At 45.2% G+C, this 22,238-nt stretch overlaps 1 protein-coding gene across 3 annotated transcripts; it reads right to left on the bottom strand.

Moving 5' to 3' along the window:
- Positions 1-3,924: 3,924 nt before the first annotated feature.
- Positions 3,925-19,577, bottom strand: GRXCR2 (glutaredoxin and cysteine rich domain containing 2). 3 transcript variants are annotated; one of them, XM_084838758.1, is made up of 6 exons: positions 19,392-19,577; positions 19,088-19,219; positions 16,570-16,967; positions 13,091-13,318; positions 10,722-10,754; positions 7,038-8,641 (listed from the first exon to the last, which is right to left on the bottom strand). In XM_084838758.1, exons 3-6 carry the CDS (start codon positions 16,909-16,911, stop codon positions 8,462-8,464), a joined length of 783 nt encoding a protein of 260 aa, XP_084694884.1. In that variant the 5' UTR covers positions 16,912-16,967; positions 19,088-19,219; positions 19,392-19,577; the 3' UTR covers positions 7,038-8,461. The 3 variants fall into 3 exon arrangements, with proteins under 3 accessions (XP_084694886.1, XP_084694884.1, XP_084694885.1); XM_084838759.1 differs by having other exon boundaries at positions 16,570-16,960; positions 19,392-19,565; XM_084838760.1 differs by lacking the exon at positions 10,722-10,754 and having other exon boundaries at positions 3,925-8,641; positions 19,392-19,565.
- Between the last annotated feature and the right edge of the window lie 2,661 nt (positions 19,578-22,238).

The raw sequence follows: 22,238 nt of genomic DNA, 5'->3' as shown, positions 1-22,238 counted from the left end.
TCCTCCCCATCTCTCTGGCTCCAGTTTTAAGGGTCAAAGTTTGCCCAGCGGCTTCGGCAAAAATGTAACAACATGCCCCCAGGGCTAACGTAAACGGAAATGTGTCACTAAAAATAGCCATCGATGCGTGTCCCGTTTCCCGCAAGCATCGTGGGAAGCACGAGGCGGAGAAAGAAAGAGAGAGAGAAAGAAAGACCCACGTGCAGTGCAATCTTTTACCCAGAAGCCTCATTGACTTCAAGGGGATCAACTCCCAGGGAAGTCTGTATTACCTTCTCTATTTATTAAGTTTATTTACCACCCAACTGGCATATGCCCTTGGGGCAGTTTACAATCATAAAAGAACGAAAAGCATAAAATAACAACCAAAACAATAAATGCAACAAGGGAAACATTACAATATTGAAAACATTAAACTATCCAAAATATTGTTCTCTCTATTAGCAATGTTTCGGGGTGAGTGCCAGTCGTTATGTAGCCAAAGTGGCGCCACATACACACAAGAGGGAGGTAGCAACAGGTTCAGGGGAATTCCAACCAAAGTATAAAAAATCTTTAGGGGGAAAACAGCGCAGTGAGGACTGAGCATGCTCAGTGCCCATGGAATGCTGAGTGTTGTGAGGGAGAAACTGGGCTGGGGTGGTGGGGGAGAGCCTGGCTGGCACCTTGAAGAAGACACGCCACACTATACCATTTCTTAAATTGCAGAGTTCCCTTGTGGCCTTGTTATCAACTTCCATGCATTGGGTATTCCTTGCACTGCCGCTGCCCACTTTTAGTCGTACTAGTTTAGTTCCAGTAGGAACAGGATCTTCTGGCCCTGCCTTTGTTGCCCCATCCTGACATCTTGCTTTATAGATGTTACATGTTTTCAGTGAGCTACGTACTCAGGCAGAAACTACATGTGACATACAGTCAGATGTATGTTTCCCTGTTCATTTTTTAAAATCAGCAGCCACAAGAGGCTGCAATCTGGACTCGAGGCCTGAGAAGTGGGGTAGAACATTGCTTAACTCAAAATCACCCCTGCCCCCAAGCTGCCTTTCCACCCCTAGGAAAAAAGATACAGGCCGAGGTATTTTATAGAAGACACCTTTAATGGGTGTGGGAACCCTGGGCTTCCAGCTTTCACTACAGTCAGCAATTCCTTGCCATGCAAGACAGCAGTTGAGCCGTAGCAGACTCTATCATCATAGCTCCATCCTGCATCCAGTCATCAGACCCAGCACTGTCATGTGTCATACACACTTTTGGACCTCCCTAATGACTGGATTTTCACCACACTGTTACTCATTTTATACAACTGGCAGAATGCCCATTCCCATGTTGGGTGCTAGGTGTAAGGAAATGGAGTTTGTGTGTGGCAATAACGTAGGCAGGGGAGGTGAGCAGAGGCTGCAGTGAGAACATTACATAAAAACATAAGAAGAGCCCTGCTGGATCAGACCAAGCGCCCATCTAGTCCAGCATTCGGTTCACACAGTGGCCAACCAGCTGCCCACAGGAAATCCACAAGCAGTACGTGAGTGTAGCAGCACCCTCCCGCCCATGTTCCCCAGCAACTGGTGTACATAGGCTTACTGCCTCTGGTACTGGAGGTACTACATAGCCATCAGGATTAGTAGCCGTTGGTAGCCTTCTTCTCCAGGAATTTGTCTAACCCCCCTTTAAAGCCATCCAAATTGGTGGCCATCAGTACACCCTGTGGCAGCAAATTCCATAGTTTAACTACAGACTGTGTGAAGAAGCCCTTCCTTTTATCTGTCCTGAATCTCCCACCAATCAGCTTCATAGGATAATCCCGGGTTCTAGTACTATGAGAGAGGGAGAAAAATGTCTCCCTATCCACATTCTCCACACCATGCATAATTTTGTAGACCTCTATCATGTCTGCCCTTACCTTCTTTTCCAAGCTAAACAAACCCAGCTGTTGTGCCCTTCTCTCACAAGGGAGGTGCTCCAGCCTCTTGATCATTTTTGTTGCCCTGAATTATACGCTCTTCAGGGGAAGCCCTGTCTGAGAGCAGCAACAAGGGTGGAGTCAAGGGTGAAGGTCAGGTTTTGCCTTCATTGCAGCAAAAGCCTAACTGCGGAGCTCAGAAGTGGGCAGGAGCCATTTACTTACATGGAGAAAGTAAGCGGATCTACTCAGAGACACCATTAAAGTGGTGGCTTACCTTGCTTCCTGCTTCTGGTGACCCCTCCCCCTTAAGAATCAAGCCTGCTCCTAGCTACACAGCCCAATTCCCCTTTACTTGCAACCATTCTGACTTCTGTTTCTTGGTCTCATAGAGTGTGTTGGGTGGTGGCTTTTTATAGATGCAGCGGGGAGACAGACGGGACAGTGAGACTCACAGTGTTCTGCTTTTGGTCCAGGGCTGGCCTACCATAAGGCAGAATGAGGCAGTCACCTGAGGCAGCGGATTTGGGGTGTCATGAAAGGGCAGCAAATAGTTAGTTACTTGATTTTTATTGTATTTCTACTGCCAACGAAGTGGAAAGGTGCTTGTGGGAGTTTCTGCCTCTTTACCCAAATAACTTGGCTGGCTTTGGACACACACTATGCACTTTGAGCTGGGTAGGTGAGTGAGGTGCCATTTGCTGCTCTGCCTCAGGCAGCGAAATGTCTTGGGCTGGCCCTGTTTTGGTCTAACAATGAGAACCTGCTAATGCAATATCATTTGCAATGGAGAGGGGATCCTCGTTCTTCAGCCTGGCATCTGAGTCACTGCCAGCATCACTGGTGAGGGCATGGAGCGTGCTTGACATACAGAATTGGACCCATAGCTAGTTCTGTATCTCCAATGACATAGATGACAGGCTGCGAAGCACATGCTACCCACACACCATCCAGGATTCCACTGATGGGGGTCTAGGCCTGTGGGCCGTGGCACTGCCAGGGCTATGGTGGCCCTGGGCAAGCGATCCTCAGTGCCCCTCTCTGCACCGTCCTGGACATCCCTGCTTTCTCCCCCCTGGCCACTTGCGCTGTTCCTGCCACATCTTACCAGGTGGCAGGAAGGGAACACGTTGGTCCCCTGTTCAAAGACTTTTTACAGAGGCTGTTCAGTGCACTGCGCAGGCCGACCACCTCCGTAAAAATATTTTTTTAAAATAAAAGGGACCAACTAATTCCTTTCCTGCCACCTAACTGGTCTACCTCCCCACTTCCTTTCCCATCTCATCAGGTTGCAGCAGCAGCATCAACACCATTTTCCTTTTTTAAAAAAAGCAGGACCACTGCAAAGCAGGGCTCCAGTTGCACCTGCAATTTCCATTGTCCCAGATACACTCTGGGCTAATGAAGACGGCAGGCATGACTGGAGCTTCACTCTGCAGCACGTCCATTATGAGAAGTGCTGATCACCACTGTCATCTGGGGGCCCTCGGGAGTTGTGGGGCAGTGGATCGGTGCCTGCTAATCCAGCCCTAGCAGTGCCACCACCTTTGGGTAGAGAAGGAGGAGGGCTCCTGCCGCTCTGCCTCATTCTCATAGGTCTTGCAAACATCAAGGTAGGAGGTAATGCACAGAGCCATGTTACCTCCTGTGTCTTTTGGTCATGTTGCAGTATGACCAAGAGATGAAAGCCAGAAACCAATCTTATATATGACACTGGTAAAACAAAACATTAGTCTTGGTATTACTATCACAAGTAATATAACTGTACTGTGCAAAGACATGTTGAAATAGCCTGAAATATGATTGCAATAGAAGGGTGGGTTATAAATCATCTTAATAAATAACATTTATTATTACAGTGATTTTTATCCTGCCCTACAACAAATTCCTGGGGAGGTGTACAAGGTCAAATAGTTGCCATGGGGAAGGATCAAAGGCATAATATGACTGTTGCAGAAAAAAGGAAATATATTTTACAAATTCAGTTTAGCTACATTGAAAGAACACATTCACACAAAATCTTACATTATAATTATTTTTATGCAGTAAATGACATTCAGAAAATATCACTAAGACGCCAATCCTAAACACATTTCTTGGTATGTCCCATTTAATTCAATAGGATGCATTCCCACATGTGTTAGAAATTTGTGCAAGAAAGGCTATCAATGGCTCCTAGCCATGATAGCTATACATTACCTCCAATATCAGAGGCAGTATTCCTCTGTATACCAGTTGCTTAGGAACATGATCAGGGGGGTACTACTGCATTCATGTCCAGTTGTGGCTTCCCCGAAGCAGCGTGAACAGAATGCCGGATTAGGTGGGCTTTTGGTCTGATTCAGCCTGGCTCTTCTTATGTTCTCATGGTAAGAATGTCATCTAAGCAATGATTAAAGGAAGGAATCGGATCAATGGCAATTGCAGATATGATCCCAGATCCAGACCTTCCTTAGGTATACAGAATGCAGTGCACAAATATTACTCCCACATAAGCATAGGTTTTTCCATATGGGGACCGCTTTCTGTTTATATCCTTACCATGTGTGCAGAATTATCCCCATTTAAATGAGAGAGGAGCCCATGTGTACACACTCTTGCTCCCATAAAGCTTTAGGATCACAGCCAAACAACTTGATACAACCTGGATGGCACTGATGTCCTTGGAATTTGCTCACAGTTGTGTTTAGGACCTCTTAGCCTACCTCTTACCCTTATTGTATTCAATAATGTATTCTATGTTTTAGAGTCACTTCTGAACAGTTAGATTACTGTGAAATGTGTATTTTCTCTCCTGAGGCGCAAATTAGATCTGACAGCAACAGACCAATGTCTTCAAAAGCAGGTCTGCCCCAATGACATTTAAGCAAGGGGTCGGAGTGGGATTTAAAGCACCAGTGGAACACATGAATCCTTTCTCTGTCCACTGCTCTTGCCACTGCAGTCTTCTGCTACCTTTCCCTCTGTCCACTGCTCAGTATACCTGTCACATCCCCAGTGACTTCCAATTTCCACAGCTGACCTCCAATTCCAGAAGTGAGCCTGACTTGGGTGGGGGAGAGTGCTTGGAGGAGAGGAGCTGCAGAGGAGAACATGGCAGGTAGGAGACGGTTCCATGCCATCCGAAGAATAGCTGGGTGCTTTAAATCGCATGTACATTCGACTTTAGATGTAAGTAGGGCAGACCCACAACTGAACACATGGCTCTGCTGTCACAACATCTGATGCACAATCTGGCTCCCATCTTTTTCCTAAACATCAGTTCAGGACATGGGACTGATATGAAACTGTCATTCAAAAACAACATTTATACAGAACCAAATCCAAATGCCTGTTTGAGGGTGTGTGGCTGCAGGAAAAGCTTGCCCCTCTTGACTCTAAGTCAATGCAACCCAAAGCTCTATAGGTTACATGTGCAGGATTCCATATTAGGGATGCCACAGAAAAAAATATTTTTGAAAGTTTGTAGTGGTATATCTAAAGCTGAATCCTGCACACAGCAATCAAAGCAGACAAACAGTTTGCTGCTGGCTGGGAGCCAACCCAGGCAGTATTTTTTAAGAGTTGCCCCCACCCACATGGCTACTACCCATGTACTAAGCCCTGATGGTCATGAGAGACTGGGCCCTAAGAGCACAAGACGCATCTGCTTCTGCTAATGGAAAGACATTTCCACAGTCACATAGGATTTACATAGATATTTCCTCCTCTGTTGTAATCTTGTGTGCTTCCAACTTTCAAAGTCACAGGCCATGGGGATAAAAAATGAAGTAGGTTTCGGTCTAGGGATGTATGGATGTTGTTAAATCCTTTCCAACTGAGTTTCATGGATTGTTAGGCGTTTTTCATTCTGTCATCCGCTTATTGACAGAATCAGATTTTTTTAGGGATGTGCAAGAATTTAGTTCCACTTGTGGAAGTGCGCATTACTGCAAGTGCAAATTTGTGCAAATTCCCCCACACACACCAAAAAAAAGGGGAGGGAACAGGTTTGCAAGTCCATGGAATCCACACAACTCGGAAAAAGCTATTCCACTGCGGAATCCACAGATCAGATTAATGGAAATCCAAACCCATTTGAATCCATTGGTGGATTTCTCCAAGATCCCTACTTCAGTCTCAGCAGTGAAGTGAAACTGACATACATGGAACAATTCAGGAGTTAAATACAATAGAGGCCTAAAGAACTATGTGGATGAAAAGGTAACATCTGAAGCAGCCCTCATTCCATGTACTAGCCATGCTTCCATTAAAATTCAAAGCATTTCTATGTGATGCATTTTTTTAGAACTGAAAAAAAGTCTTCCTTGTAGTTTTACATTTATAAGACAATCTTCAAAGTAGTATTTATATCAATGAGACACACGCTGGTGAATTTCAACATCAGAGAATCCAGGCAGATCTTAGAAATATGATGGTGTTAGAGCTACTAATACAGCTGTTCCAGAGAGGCTGTCTAACATATACATCCCAAAATACACACTTGGCCATAAATTAGTCTGGCTACACTTGCAACCTCAGCAAATAAAATGTGTGAGAAATCTCTTAACTCATCAAGAGCCTTAGATCTCGTATGCAAGCAATGCTAGTGTTGACATCAACTGAGTTACAATAAACTAAAACTACAGGCTTTGGGAGAAAATTTGTCTCTCTCATTTGTCTCCTTATTTGTAACAGTTCTGGTGCTGTGAGTGGTAGCATGCTAAGTATTCAGCACTGCTTCTTCATCTGAACTAATTAAGGTTCATGGTTTAGAAATTACAACTGGGGATTCATTTTAAGGAACATGAGCTCCATTTGTTAACAACCAAATCCTGGGAGAGGCAGAGCTTCTCCGTTAACATCGGTGATAATAGCTCTCTGAATAAGGCCATGAAACACATCCCCCCCCTGCTCTTTTTTCAATTGCACTGTTTTTGCTTTTTTCCCTTTCTCTGCCGTAACGTTTAGAATTGGGAAATGCTGCCTAAATCATACAACAGAAGAAAACAGTGTTCTCTAATAACAGTAAATTTGAAATGAGCCAGATCTACAGAAAAAGCCATGCACCATTGGAGGGATAAATGTACAGCTAATTGCAAAATGGTATGTAAATTGAAAATGCCCGTGAATGTTAAACATAACACGATGTTTTGCTAGGCAAGTGAAATTGTAATCATACAATCCCTTAGATTTATTTCAGGGGATAAGAAGTGGTTGCTTCTTATTATCAGCCATACCGATTTAGGGATTGGTAGGTCCCTATTCTAGCAAGCTGCAGAAGGCGAATTAATTTCTGCCCTACAGTACTCATAACCTAAAACCAAGAGATTCAAGAAATTACAAGCACATTGTTTGGGTAAACATGTGCTCAAGAGTTGCAAGGCAGCTATCTATCAATAGATGCACAACTTCAGTATCTCTGGAGAACGGGCATCGAAGGGGATGCGATAATTTCTGTTGAAAAGAACCCACATTCTGCAACAAGGAAAAACTTTTTCCTCTCATTTCTTTCCTCACTGGGTTCTGGTGCAGTTGGTGGTACCATAATAAGTAATCAACACTGCTTCTTTGTCAAGACAGGCTAGAATTCCTAATTTACAACAGCAAAGTAAAAACTAAAGAATAAGAACACAGGACATGATCCAACCAAAGTTATGCCCTTATTACATTTTAGTGATTTCACTTGAAGAAGGAAGCTTAAATCTCACCCACTGAAATCAGGGAGACTTAAGAATACTTTTCCTGGCCAGATCGTGGCCTGATTTGTTAACAAACTAATAGAACACAGCAGCACTTTTAATGCCATGGAACAGTAGTGCTCTTTAAAATAGCTACCCCTTATAAGGCAGGGGTGCAGAACCTCAGGTCTGAGGGCCAAATCTTGGCCTCCAGGTGTCCCAGTGCAACCCTCCGGGATTACCCTCACTCCTTTCCCCTAACCACTGACCATTTGGTGGTTTCCTGGCTTTTTTGCAGTTTTTCCCCATTCTAAGAAACTGAAGCACCTCCCCTAAGGCTTACTTACTGGGACTAAGAGCTTTAAGCTAAAATTAGATGGTATTTGAGGCGGTCTGGGCCCTGCTCCTTTTGCTTTTGCCCCTGTCCTCCATGGGAATGCAGCCTGCAAGAGCTTCTCCAGAATGAAAGTTGGTCCTTGGGGTGAAAGAGGTTCTGCACTCCTGTTATGAGGGGTTGGATCCAGGATCTGCCTTCTGTTGACAGAAGGGTTCCACTCACAGAAGGTGGCTTTGCCCGATTTTGGCAGGGGAGATCCCCCATGCCCAACCCGCACCACAGCTCACCCCATTCAGTAGAGACCCCCAACCTTCTGGGAAGCATTTTCAGGGGGCTGGAGGGACTGTCATGGGGAGGAGCAGGTGGGGAAGCCCACTTCCACCAGCCCAGTTGCATGTGCCTAAATCTGGATTCAACCCATAGTATCTTACCACCAAGCATAAGAATGTAGCCTGAGTATACATCGTAGTTAATGAGGTACATAGACACAAACAGTTTGGAACATTCTTTTTCTACACAAAGCATACAAACACAGAAGCCAAGAGACGCCAATAGCCGGTACAGTCACTGAACACAGGTCTGGCAGGGTTGCCGGCCGTTTTCATTACAAGCAGGGCATCTCAGAGCTCGATAGGACTCTTTAAATCGGTTAGCCAACATTGAAAACTTGCTTCCATGGCACACAGAGCAGGGTGCAGAACCAGATCCCTTACACTGGGAGCAACTATTCTCATGCTCCGCTTCCTGAAAAAGAAGGGAGCCATCAAGACAAGCTTCCTTAATACCAGTTCACACAATCCTTTAGCCCAAGGGGTGGGGAATGTGCGGCCTTCCAAATGTTAGTGGACTGCAACTCCTCTCAGCCCCATCCAGCATAGCCAATCGTGATGGATGATGGGAGTTGCAGTTCGACAACACCTGGAGGGCCGCACCTTCCCCATTCCTTCTTGAGCCAAACTGAATCCAATTGGCAGAATAAATTCCTCTAACATATGATGGTTCTTGGGGCCTGAACAGTTCATTTTTCTGTTTGCTTGATTCATATTCTGCTAATATCCATTCCTCTCTCTGAGCTGAGTCCCTTGCCAACCTTTCCCCACCCCGTTTCTTGAACAAATTATACACAATACATGAATGCATATTTCCTTTATTTTCTAAGTTCAGAATTTAAAATACTACTCATACATAATACACACTTTGCTGTCTTCAAGGGGTGGAGACATTGACTGTAAAGGTGTTCAGAGCTGCCCATTTCTGCTCTGGAAAAGGTTCAGTAGAACTGGATTTGTGACAAACCTCTTCCAGAATCTGTTAAATTTGCCAGAATGCAAGGCTCAGCAGTTACTACAGCACAGTAGACCCCTCTATGTGGGAGCAGAGGCCTCCTGTATTAATGCAGTTTACTGATCTCATTGTGCTACATCAGAGGAGGAGATCTCTGCACATGTGTAGTGAGACCTACCACATTGTACAAACTTCCAGAACCACAGATCCTTAGCTGATTTATTAAGCCCGTGGCAGAGTTTGGGCAGAAATTTACTTCATCACTTTTCTTTTCCCCAAGTGATGGGAAACTCAGGACAGTCTTTAAAGGGCATGTTTCCTTTGGAAGTTGGAATGCTAAAGGTTTACAGTGTCATTGCCATGTTCTGTTTATTGACAAATTATAAGCAGATGTTATGGAGGTACTGTAAAGAAGCAAAGACACAGGCAGGAACATGAGAGAAAAGACTGAAGGTGCATTGTGACTAACATGCCTGCTATGAATGCATGAACATGAATGCACCTTCAGACTTTTCTCTCATATTCCAGATCAGCAGTCTGCCAGCCTGATCCATAATGTTCCTATTCAGCTCTCCTTTCACATACACTCTAGATCGGGGTGGGCAACTTGATGTCCTCCAGATATTTTGGACTACAACTCCCATAAGCCCCAGCTAGGATGGCCAATGGTCATGGGTTATGGGAATTATGGTCTAAAACATCTGGACAGCACTAGGTTGCCTACCCCTGCTCTAGGCTCAGATGAGGTGAAGCTGTTTCAGACCTATCCAGTGGGGCTTGACTGGCATGCCAGATGCATGAATTGTCAACTGATGTTCCCCATCAACAATCAGATCACACCAAACATCTATTTGCATAACAGGAGAGAGTGGCCATGGTATTACATTATGGCTGACACTGATCTGATGCTCCAGCATTACATTAAAATTTAGGATAATGACTACTTTTTGCCTTTTCGAACCCTTCCCTCTGATTTTCCTAGAACTCTATGACACCACAACATTTTGTTGTTGTGTGTTGAGGGGGGGATTGGTTCAAAAGCTGATGGGGTTCCATTTTAAGGGGTATGTACATCTAGGCTGGTAGGTGGACAGGTTAGAAGTGAAACAGAGTTGAGCTCCCTCCAACCCTTTTTGGTAGGCAAAGAATGTAGGAGGAATAAAACTGGGCAGCCACAGTTGTACTGTGAGTTGCGGGGGGAGGAGGAGCTCAGCCTTTCACACATAATCTGGTAATTTCAATGAGAATCTAGGACTCAGAACATTATGTTTGTGAAGAGCACATCTCTCATTGGCCTCAGTGTTTTCAAAAACAACCTGGGGCACTTGTCTGGTAGGGACAGCTTCGCCAGTAGGCACACCCAGGCAATTGTACACAGTGCCACTTTGGAAGAGGAGTTTCGTAGCAGCCTGGATTAGAGCACTAAAATGAGATAGCACATCATGTTATGTAAACGAGCAGAGCGACAGGCGTTTTTCATTCTGATCTGTAACTGCAAATGGCAGAGGCCTCAGGCTTAATAGCCTACAACCCCACCTACCTGAGGGAGGCAGGATGGCTGGTTTACTGCAAGCTGGAGGGGAAAAGGCAGGTGTTTATTCAGGTTTATTCTTCTAAAGTTGTGATTACTTGTTTTCACAGATAAACACACTAGCTATCTGTGCATGTCTAGGACAGGCCAGTCACATCCACAAGCAATACACAGTCTTCCCCAGCCTCTCCCTTTCCCTCAGTAAGTTGCTACTATCTACATAGCATGTCCTCCCTCTCGTTGATACATTCAGCAAGGGGAAAAAAATCAGTGGCAACCTTCTGGACCAGAACCTTTCCTCCCTAGAATGGGCCCTAGAGACAGAAGGAAGATGACAAAAGGGGTGAGGTCAAGGGTGCACAATGTATGCTTCCCAGCAGGGCCAGCCCTACCATTAGGCAGAGTGAGAAGCTGCCTCAGACAACAGATGCTGGCGGGTGGAGCAGAGCAGTGGCAAGGTGTTAGAGGATAGACCTTTGTGTGCCATGCAGCCTGCCCTGTGCCCCATAAGTGAGCCTGCTGCCCTCAAGTCCAATGGAGGCAGTGCTGGCACAAGCTACTTTGCTGCCTGAGGCAGGAATACACATCACCACACCCCTTGCTGCCGCCATGCCCCCCTACCCTGCCACCATGCCCCCCCTACCCCGCCACCATGCCCCCGCTACCCCACCCCCAGCCCTTGGTGCTGGTGCTGCTGCTGCTGCTGCTACCACTACCACCACCGTGCACCTGCCTGTCTATCCCCACCCCACCTACCTACCTAGCTTGCCTTTGCCACTGCATTGCACCCCACCCCCATCCGCATCATGGGCCCAAATGCCTGGCTCTGAGGGGGTCCTTCCTCTCAGAGCCAGCATTGCCTGGACAGGTGTCTCAGGAGAATGCCAGCGCTGCAGACGATCTCTCAGGACACTTCTCCTTCAGAGCAGCCGCCCATCCTCTGATAACTCTGGCTAAACAGAGGACTGGGCCGTTGCTCTGGAGGAGAGGCATCCCAGGAGATCTCCTGCAGCACAGGCGATCTCCTGGGACACCTCTCCAACCAGGCAATACCTGGCTCTAAGGAAGGACCCCTTCAGGGCCAGGCATTTGGGCTTTGCCGGCTCTCTGAAAAGCCATGTCAGTGCTCTCCTGGAGCCCACCCATTTTCTGGCTCACTGAGAGGGTTCTCAGCATGAACCAGCGGGCGGGTGGCTGAACACAGCCACCTGACCTGTTTGCTCACAGGATCCCCTCAGAGCAAAACAGAGGTCGGGTGAGAGTGGCCAGCGGGCCCTCCTGGCAGGCGGGAGTACGGAGTTTGCCATTCCTCCTGCTCCACTGCGTGAAGTGAGGGATTCACCCCACCTTATGGGAGGGCCGGCCCAGAGTGGAGGATGCTGTCCTGTCATGAGTGCTGAAGTTAGATTCAACTGCCAGTGTAGTCAGCTTCTGTATGTGGAATGAAGGGGGGCATCTTGTCCTCTGTGTCAGGCAGAAAAATGTCTTGGCTCAGCCCTACTTCTCAGTGAGTTGGATCCGTATTATGTACTTGCCCAGAAAGACAGTGTGTGTGTGTGTGTGTGTGTGTGTGCGCGCGCGTGCGCACACGCATGTTACCTAGGCAGGGGAAGAACAACCGCTTTTGTGCTAAGAGGTCTCTGTGTGCTGCCTAGTTCTCAACACTTTGCACCTGCTTCTGTGAAGGCTCTGTTCTAACAAACAGGGAACAGAATGAATGGCTATGACAAGGACATAAAAGAGACCAGTTGTCTCGCCATCTGTGTGTGCAAAAGGGACCCATTGTGACAGAGCTGCACATGCAATACCATGCTTTAAAAGGATATGGCTAAGGATAATTAGGCTTCCGTTAGATGCTTCCGAATACATTTGTTTGTAGTTGCAAAACATGTGTAACAGCAAGTTTCTCCCATGAGTGCATAGTTTTTACTAAAACATTTGATAGCAGTCGTGAATATGTGAAACAAATTTATGCATTCTGAGGTGTCATCTTCACCTTTATTAATTCTGGTGGGGTGAACCTGGAAGTTCTATTTCCAGACAATGGGGTGAGTTATGGTATCTCTACAGGCCAGCTGCCATTAACATTCCATGTGTCTTGGAAGCTCACAGGTCCTTATCAGGCCATTTGGGGGGCAGGGGTTAAATATTTCCCTTTTTCTTTTATTTTAAAAATTTATACTTGTTTAACTACCGACATCCCTTAAGTATGTAGAAACTTACCTTTTTAATGGCCCCTTTCTGCTTCCAAATGTATAGGGACTAAACAACCCAAATTCTCTATTAGATGGAATGACGATTCAATAATGGCTGAGGTTCTGGCCACATCAAGGTGGAAGTGGAACTTGAATAAGAGAGAAGGAATTACCTTGCCTTACCTGCACATGCTGGTTGTGGGCAAGCTCATTTTCAGTATCCTTCATGTTCCCATCACCGTGGTTGCTACTGTGTCCTCTTCTTTCTTCACGGTACATGAAGGAGCAGTCCTCAATACCTTCATTCTGCATGATTTTTCTCACCAACTCTTTCTTAGTCATTGGTGTTTGAATGATTTTCAGATTGCTAGTATAGATGATAATCTTCCCAAAATCTAAAATGGGGGGATGCTAAAATGGAATGGAGTACCAGTAAGTCTAAAAGAGTAGAAAGACCTTTCTACTAAAGACCTTTCTACTAAAAAGTAGAAAGAGTAGAAATTATCTTAACAAGTTGCAGTCAGCACTCAGTTCTTACAAAATTGCTTTCTATCAAAGGTAGGGATGTATAATAAATTCATTTCAATTTGTTTTTGACCAGAATTTCCCCAGTTCGCACCTTCTGGACAAAACACAGACTCAAATGCAATCTGCAGTCAAAATCCATACATTTCTGAGCTTACAATGTGATTCGCAGAACCACAACAATGTGTTCAAGTGCATGTGCACATTTGAAAAATGTGGATGAAAAAATGCGTACTTTTGAAAAATGTGCACAAATATGCTTTATTCAAAGGGAGAAGAATGCATACATTTCAAAGATGCACACAACTGATGTGCGCATTTGGAAAAATACACATGGATTTTCATGTGAAATGAAAAATACAAAGCTCAGAATCTGATATGGACTTTAGTCGGAAAGAGATTCAAGGTGGAATTTGGAGAACTTCGGTGACCTCGAGCTTTGCTGCTTCACACATCCCTAAGCATCCCACTGGCTTGCAAGTTCTTTGCATACTCACTGTATGGTGTCTCAGTAAAGTCCAACTCCATCTTTAATTCCCAAATGTAAATTCAAAATAACCTCATGGTGTCATAGACATAATAAAACAATTAAAAGGATGTATGTGACATGATGGGGAAAATTCTGACCCTGGATTTCAGAGTCCATCAACTCCATCACCATCGTGACACTCAACTTTGCCTTCACACTGCACGAGCTCCACTTACCTGAAAGGAAATTCCAACTGTCCTGAATAAAGCAGAAAAACAATATGGTAAATAGCATCAATATGTTGTCTTAGCGCTAGAGACTTTGCCAACTCTCACAACCAGCAGAAGTGATTGCTGCTTCTCATAGTGAGCCTGAGAAGAGGGAACAGTGAAGGGGGACTGATCCAAAGAAGGCAACACTTCTACCATGTCTTATGTTCTCCACTGGGTCAGGATCCTTAGTTTGCATCCAAAATTATGTGGGACTAATTTTTGTAGGTTCCAATTATGCAGTGGCTCTTATTAATTCAAGGAAAAGCACTGCAGAGCTTAAAAGCATTGTCTATGTCCAATAGGGTTTCACTTTTCACAGTAAGGAATAAGAGTGAATAAAGGCGCAATCGTATGCTTGTTTAGACAGAAAAAAGTCCTACAACTCCTAGCATTCCCCATCCAGCCATCCTGGCTGGGGAATGCTGGGAGTTGTAGGACTTTTTTTCTGTCTAAACATGCATAGAATTGCACCCTAAAGTGCTTTATAAATTCTTGCATTCTTTTCTCTGCTATTGATTTTAATGTTCACTGTGGGCTAGTTGTTCAGTCGTTCAGTCGTGTCCGACTCTTCGTGACCCCATGGACCATAGCACGCCACGCCTTCCTGTCCTGCGCTCTCTCCCGGAGCATGCTCAAGTTCATATTCATTACATCGGTGATGCTATCTAGCCATCTCATCCTCTGCCGTCCCCTTCTCCTTTTGCCTTCAGTCTTTCCCAGCATCAGGGTCTTTTCCAGAGAGTTTTCTCTTCGCATTAGGTGGCCAAAATATTTGAGCTCCAGCTTCAGTATCTGTCCTTCCAATGAGCACTCAGGGTTGATTTCCTTTAGGATGGACTGATTTGATCTCAATGCAGTCCAGGGGACTCGTAAGAGTCTTCTCCAGAACCACAGTTCGAAAGCATCAATTCTTCAGCGCTCAGCCTTCCTTATAGTCCAGCTCTCACAGCCATACATTACTTCTGGGAAAACCATAGCTTTGATTAGAAGGACCTTTGTCGGCAAGGTGATGTCTCTGCTTCTTACTATGCTGTCTAGGTTTGCCATAGCTTTCCTCCCAAGGAGCAAGGACCAAGCAAGCAAGTGTACTAGTGGGCTAGTACACTTTGACTATTACAGCAACCTTATTGAACTGGCCAGTTTTCCTTGTCTTGTTTCTAGATTTTCGGTCACAGTTTCCATTTCCTACACAGGCAGGAACTGCTTCATTTTGCACTCTGCTTCCAGATCTAGATTTAAACATCATGGAACAGAAAATGTGTTTTAAAAGGATAGTTGCTTGGCCAACATGGGAACTGTGAGATTCCCACCCGAGGTTCTACCTTTTCCCCAGCTTCCTCCTCAGAAACTCAGAACCAAACCCCTCAGGAATGCCTGCTTTCACTTGGGGACAGTTGTACCCACTGTCCCACAAGCTTTAGCCCTTTTACCCTCTCTGGGTCTGGGTTCCAGAGGGATTCAGTATGCTCAATTGGTTCTCTCAACCCATTACAGGAGAAGTAACCAGGGAAAACAGATATAATAAAGATAGCGTAAAATCAAACAACACATAGGAATGTGGCTTTAAAAAAAAAAACCCAAACCCCAAACAAAGATGTATTTAACACAAGAAAAGTTATATGTTATTATTATTCATTAATACTTAGTCCTAACTTCCCTACCTACTCTTACCCCTTCTAAAATCCTATACACAAACCCCACTAACTAGATGTTGCTTCCATGATCCCTAAGGCCCTATCTGATTAATTAGCTGTCAGTTAATTCCTTATATAACCTTAGAATCCTCACACACACACAGGCCCCTTTCATTCATTCTCTGGCCTACTCTTAACCCTACCTGGGCAACATTTAACACTGCAGAAACAAGCATTAATATAACACGCATATGTTACATGGACTCTGCTGTTTTTCACTCTCACATTTTTCAGTTTAAACGTATCAACATCTCGATAACGGGAAAATTATGGTGTGTGCAACTTGTGACCCAGCAAGCAGAATGCAGCCATGTAATGTGGCTTTCTTAATTGTGCTTAACAATTCCCTGTCCCCCTGCTTTTGCAGTCTCAGGTCAGGCAACAAAATAGGAGGTGTAGCTCATATTACATACTCTGACTGGAAGCAGCTATCCACGCAGAAGTCTGTGTTTTACATCCTTTTAACGGGCTTTTTCACTGAGCCGTAGTCCTTCTCCATAATAGTATCACCTACTATTTGTGCCGATTTTGTGGTCATGATTGTTTATATATTGAAATATTGGAAATGTTTCTGCAAAGCTAGCAGGCAAATATGATTTACACAAGCAATTAGATGGCCAACTGGACTTCTGTTAAAAATTTCAATAAATTCCAATGACAATACATTTTGAGTAAGCAGAACCAGGAAGAAACATTACGTACCATATGACTATCCTCTTCCTGGTAGTCATTTAGGATGGAAGGGCTCCCTGTGAGGGTATATTTGTTTCCCTCTCTGAATACACTGATCCTCTGTGCATTCAGTTTAGCTGGTGGACCAGACCCGGATACGGAGGCTTCGCCAATCCCAAAGAAATCGTCTCTGGGTTCAGAGTTCCAGTGCCGAAAAGTATGAGGATATTCTGCCTGCGGGATTTCAAGCTCCTGCCCATCTTCATAGACCTGCTTCAAGAGTCGACCACTGTATGCTGATGAAATTTTGAATCTCACTTTTCGGGATCTTGCATCATGCCTCTGGCTCAGTTTCTTCTGAAGCTCATCCATAGTATGGGTTTTTCTCAGTGCTTCCCAGAAATTGGTTCACCAAGGATCACTTTGGACTTATAAAAAAAAAGGAAAAGCTGCACACTTAGGCAATGTATAATTCAAAGGTTCTTTCAGGCCCTCTCACATTACAGTTTAAGAGGATACCTTGATATTAAACATTGATAGAGCTTCACAAGATAGAGCTTCACAAGAAGAAACAATTGCTGGGATGAAGCTCAAGGAGAAATTTACTCAAGTGAATGGTGAATTTGTTGGTTTATAAGACATAAAATTGTACTGTCTTTTAAAAGACAATATTGGAAAGGGATTTATAGCCAGAAGAAAAGGACATATACATACAGGAGTGCACACATTTCATAGTGGCAGGTATCATTCCAAACACATGGTACCTACACATTATTTAGTGGCTAAGTGGAGTCATTTCACCTTAAATGGATTAAAAGAGCACATGGCACAGTATTAAAGAAGAAGGAATCAACACTGGGGAAAGCAATTTCTTGGTTTTATCACAAGAGACAGAAAAGGGCTATGGCTGCAACCTGATACTCGTTTACCTGAAAGTAAATGCAATGGAACTTAATTCTGAGTAGACATGTATAGGATTGTGCTGTAAGGCTGCAAGTCAACCCTATGCACCATTATTTGTGGGTGAGACCTACTGAACACGGTTAGATTTAATTTCTGAATAAACATGTACAGGGTAGTAGAGGTGTGGGGAACCTCCGGACTAAGGGCCAAAACCAGGACTCCTGGGGTCCCAATATGGTCCTCCAGATGGCCACGCCCCCTTCCCTTAGCCCAACCCCCTTTCCTCCAACCACCAATCATTTGATGGCTTCCTGGCTTTTGTGCATTTTCCCCCCATTCTAAAAGGTTGAAATGAGTCTCCTAAGGCTTTGTTACTGGCGGGAAGAGCTTGAAGCTACAATATGCTGGTATTTTTTTGGATTTTTGGCCCCACCCCTTTTGCCTTTGGCCCTGCCCACCAGTGTAATGCAGCCCCCAAGAGCTTCTCCAAAACTGAATTTGGCCCTTAGGATGAAAGAGGTTCCCCACTCCTCGGGTAGGACAATAAATGTGGGCACCATTTCAGATGGGAACCAGTAATTAATTTATTTTATTACATTTATATCCCACATTTCTTCCATGGAATTCGAAATCGTATTTCCCAGGGAATCTCTCATGCAGGCTCTGACCCAATCCAGCCCTGGTCAGTTTCTGAGAGGTTTGGGGCATCATGTGCCTTCAGACCATGCCTTGAGATAACAAGAGTAAGATTCAAAATTCAAAGGCCTGTTTCAATATATCCAAGGTAAATTTTTAAAAAGCAGTATATTTTAAAAGCAATTGTTGTAGTTGCTTTTTGATACCTGATAATAGCAAGAGATACAGTGCTTCTGAGGAATAATCACATATGATTTAAAACAGTGTGTCTGTGTGTGTCTGTGTGTTGGGCTGGGTGGCTATTGTGGAAGAAAAGGCCTTGTGTCAGGCCTGAACCAAAGTCTTCAAGATGGAAAAATACAGAAAATATTGTAAGGGAATAGCTGAGGAAAACAAGACACTTTGTACATTATCTTCATACCTATTCGCTACTGGCCCAGGTTTAAGGTTTTGGTACTAGTGTATAAAGCCCTAAACAACTTGGGACCAGGATACCTGAGAGAGCGCCTTCTCCCTTACCGGTCTACTGATCACTGAGGTCATGGGGAGGCATGCTCCTGGTGGTTCCACATGGACATATGGCCTGACTGGAGTCCCACCAGAGAAGAGCCTTCAGTGTGGCAGCTCCTGTCCTATGGAACTCCCTGTCTCTGGAAGCCAGGCAGGGGCCAACGCTGGGTTGTTCTCGGCGCCTCCTGAAAACGCTTTCCTTGGTTAGCGCCTCAGTTTTATTGGCACTCTGTTTTTTAAAGAATAATCTTAATATGATGTTTCTTCTTTTTATGTTTTGCTCCAGAATCTGTTTAGATGTGGAGTGGTATACAAAAGTTGTAAATAAATAAAATACCTTTCTTAAATATCATCTGCAGCAAGTATTCTCACTTTTTAAAATTGCATTTAAACTCCCTGGTACATTTGCCCAGGAGTAAAACATTTAGTCCAAGCCCAAGCTGTAAGTAGTTGGCAAACTCAGGGTCGGCCCCGCCACAAAGCAAGCCGAGCCTCTTACCTCAGGTGGCAGATTGTGAGGGTAGTGAAGCAAGTACGTGCCTGCCAGCCGTTGCTGCTGGCCTGGACACCTGCTGCTTCTGCCAGCAACTCGCTGTCCACCCAGCTCGCCATTGCTGCCACTGGCTACACCCTGCTCAAGAAAAAAACGGGTTTGTGTTGGTTGTGGAGTGGCCGCTGGGAGCTGGCTTTCTCTTGAATTGAAATGCAGTGGCTGCCAACTGGCTAGCGGTTTCCACCCTTCAAAATAAACCCAGCTGCCTTCCCAGCTGGGTTGCAGTCACTGCAGCCATTGCTCCACTTACCTCACTGCAGCAGCACAAAGGGAGGGGGAGCCCGTGCAACCCCTTTCAGAAACACAGTGAACTTTTCTACACAAGGCTTTTCTACATGGCTGTTAATCCACTTTCAATTGTGTCGCAGGTCTGAGATCTGAGCACTTCACGAAGAGCGTTTCCTTTCCTGCTCTTCCGCTACATAACCTTTCCTGTGGTATAGTGGAATAGTGCAGATGCACAAATGAAAAAAAGCAGTTTCTTTCACTTTCACATTTAAATGCTGCGTTTTCCCTGCTCTAAAAAAACTAGCTGAAAGTGCTGGTTAGACACAGAAGCGAAACTGGCAGGTTATGATGTTGTCTAAAGAACCCAGAAACAACTGCGAGTAGGGAATGACGAGCGCATGATAAAAGCCTTGTATAGTAAGCCTAGTGAGTGTGGAGAGCTGGGCACTGGCTGGTTGAGCTTTGCGTGCAGAGCACCTGGACCAGGAGGCGGAAGGCGTAGGAAGGCAGGTGAGCAAGCAGAGAAATGACTAGGGAGGCTAAATGGAGCAAGTGAGGGCCTGCTGGCTCCTCACAGATGATACTGCTTGATATGGTCTGCCTTTAATGCCAGATCACGATTCCTGTGGTTCCCTGTGGCTCCCTGTGGCAAGATGAGGCCCTGTTAGGAGGCAAAGCGTGTCCCTAAAAGGAGGTGGAAGTGAGAGTGAGCTCCTCTTCTGAGAGCAGCCCTGATTGGCTCTAATAATTCCAGTTATCCATAATTGGTTACAGCGAAGTATACAGGCATGCAGAGTGGGTGAGGCCATAGATATCCTCTGGCTAGAGAAAGGAGAGCGCACAGCAACAGAATAATTTTCGTTATTGTTATCGTAATTATTTAGGGGCGGCACACTCTACTCCTCAAATGCAGTGCAGTTAGGCAGCTCCTGAGAACATTCATAAGTGTCTACAAGGGGCTGCTGCCCCACTCACTGCAATGCTTTGTGAAGCTCTTTATTTTCTTAATTATTTGTATTCTTAGTGCTTCTCCCCCCTCCCCGCCCCAGCCCTGCAGTACACATCCCTCCTCATGGGCAGCTCTGATTTTAGGCATATTTACTCAGAAGTAAGTCCTTCTGGGTTCCAGTGGGGCTTAATCCCAAGGAAGTGTGGTGTAGTGGCAAGAGTGTTGGACTGGGAGCTGGGAGATCCGGGTTCTAGTCCCCACTCGGCCATGGAAGCTCACTGGGTGACTTTGGGCCAGTCACACACTCTCAACCCAACCTACCTCACAGGGTTGTTGTTGTGAGGATAAAATGGAGAGGAGGAGGATAATGTAAGCCGCCTTGGGTTCCTTGCAAGAGGAAAAAAGGCGGGGTATAAATGCAATAATAATAATAATAATAATAATAATAATAAGTGTTAGTATTGTAAAGCTGGCGATCTGAGTTGTACTCCCAGATAAATGTGCCTAGGATGGCCATCCTTTTTTTCTTAAGAAACCACAGCTGCAGTCCTATGCATATGACCAAGTTCCATGGGAAAGAGTGGGATTTACTTTTGAGTAAGTCATACCATTAGTCCATCAAGCTCAGTATGGTCAACGGTGACTGGCAGCAACTCTCCAAGGTTTCAGGTAGGGGCTTTCCTGGGCCATGTTTCCATGAAAATGGAAGGGCGAAGCAAACAAAGGAATGCCGGAGTTTTCATGAAATCAGCATGGCTCCACGAAGGACTCCACCACACCATTAGAAATCCCTGACGGAAATGTACTTCCAGGTGGGTTGGGGGAATTTAAGTGAACGTCACCAGACTGGCAGGGGCTGCTCAACCAATAGGAGAGGCTCCCTCCTCCAGGCTCTACTCCCCTTAATGGCAATCTCCGGAATAAGCCTCAATGACCACAGTGGGATTTACTTCTGAGGAGACTTCCCAGACCAATGCCCCATTCTGCCCATTTTTCCCCTTTTCCCTCTAAATACCAGGCTACTGCATTAGCAGGCACCCCTGAATAAATGCACTATCGGCGATAGCACCAATGCGGGATAGTGCGTTTTCAGGGACAAACCAAATCAGGAGTCAGCAGACGCCCCTGAACTAATGAGCTATTGTGTGATAGCGCTATCACGCAATAGTGCAAATGTGTGTTAGTGCCATTTCGTGATAGAGTGATAGCAAGATACTGACATGGAGGGTATGCGCCTTAGCATGTAATATACGAAAGCTGAACTATGAAGCTTGCAAAAGGGGACCGAAGGACACAAAGGAATATTAGCCATGGATCCTCCCCTCGTGTAGTTCTGGGGAAACGACCTGAGATAAAACTTATTTTCAGACTGTAGTGGGGGCATTTGCTTGCCCACGATAGCATGCTTATACACACTAGTGATCTTGTGCTTATTTTCAATGTATTTTTAACAGTTGGTCCCTCAGCATCCTGCTCCAAAACAGCATTGAAACTTCCAGAAAGCAGGGAGGGAAAGGGTTGGGTCAGTGAGGTCACGGGCAGGTGAGTGACACCCCCCATGGGCAAGACTATGATACCGACTCACATGTGGGTAATGGAACACACCCCAACAGGACCGTAACTGAGCCGAAGTAAAGAGGAAAAGTCAGACTATAACCAGTCTTAGAAGAACCGGTTTTTCTGCAATAAACTCCGGGACACCTGCTGGATGGCTACTACATCATGTAAACTGTGCAAACTCAACACGCTGCCAGGCTGGAGTAAATTGCCGGTGGAAACACACCCCTGGCCTACTTGGAGATGCCAGGGATTGAACCTGGGACTTTCTGCATGCAAAGCATGTGATTGACCACTAAGCTACAGCCTCTCCCAAGACCATGGGGCTGAATGATTATTTGAGGGTCTCAGAAGCTACTTTCT

This window comes from Heloderma suspectum, chromosome 2 (assembly GCF_057233095.1).
Source record: "Heloderma suspectum isolate Gila_16-S chromosome 2, 16-S_ref, whole genome shotgun sequence".
NCBI lineage: Eukaryota > Metazoa > Chordata > Lepidosauria > Squamata > Helodermatidae > Heloderma > Heloderma suspectum.
The sequence above is the reverse complement of the archived record's forward strand: the minus strand, read 5'-3'. Positions and strand labels throughout refer to the sequence as shown.

Bases quoted from the DNA above. Each gene is read 5' to 3' on its own strand.
- GRXCR2 (XM_084838758.1), bottom strand. From the start codon at position 16,911: ATGGATGAGCTTCAGAAGAAACTGAGCCAGAGGCATGATGCAAGATCC. The intron at 13,319-16,569 runs GTACGTAATGTT...ATTCCATTTTAG, and splicing joins AGGAAGAGGATAGTCATATG to CATCCCCCCATTTTAGATTT. The intron at 8,642-10,721 runs GTAGGTGGGGTT...CTTCTTTTTCAG, and splicing joins AGCCATCCTGCCTCCCTCAG to GAAGCGGAGCATGAGAATAG.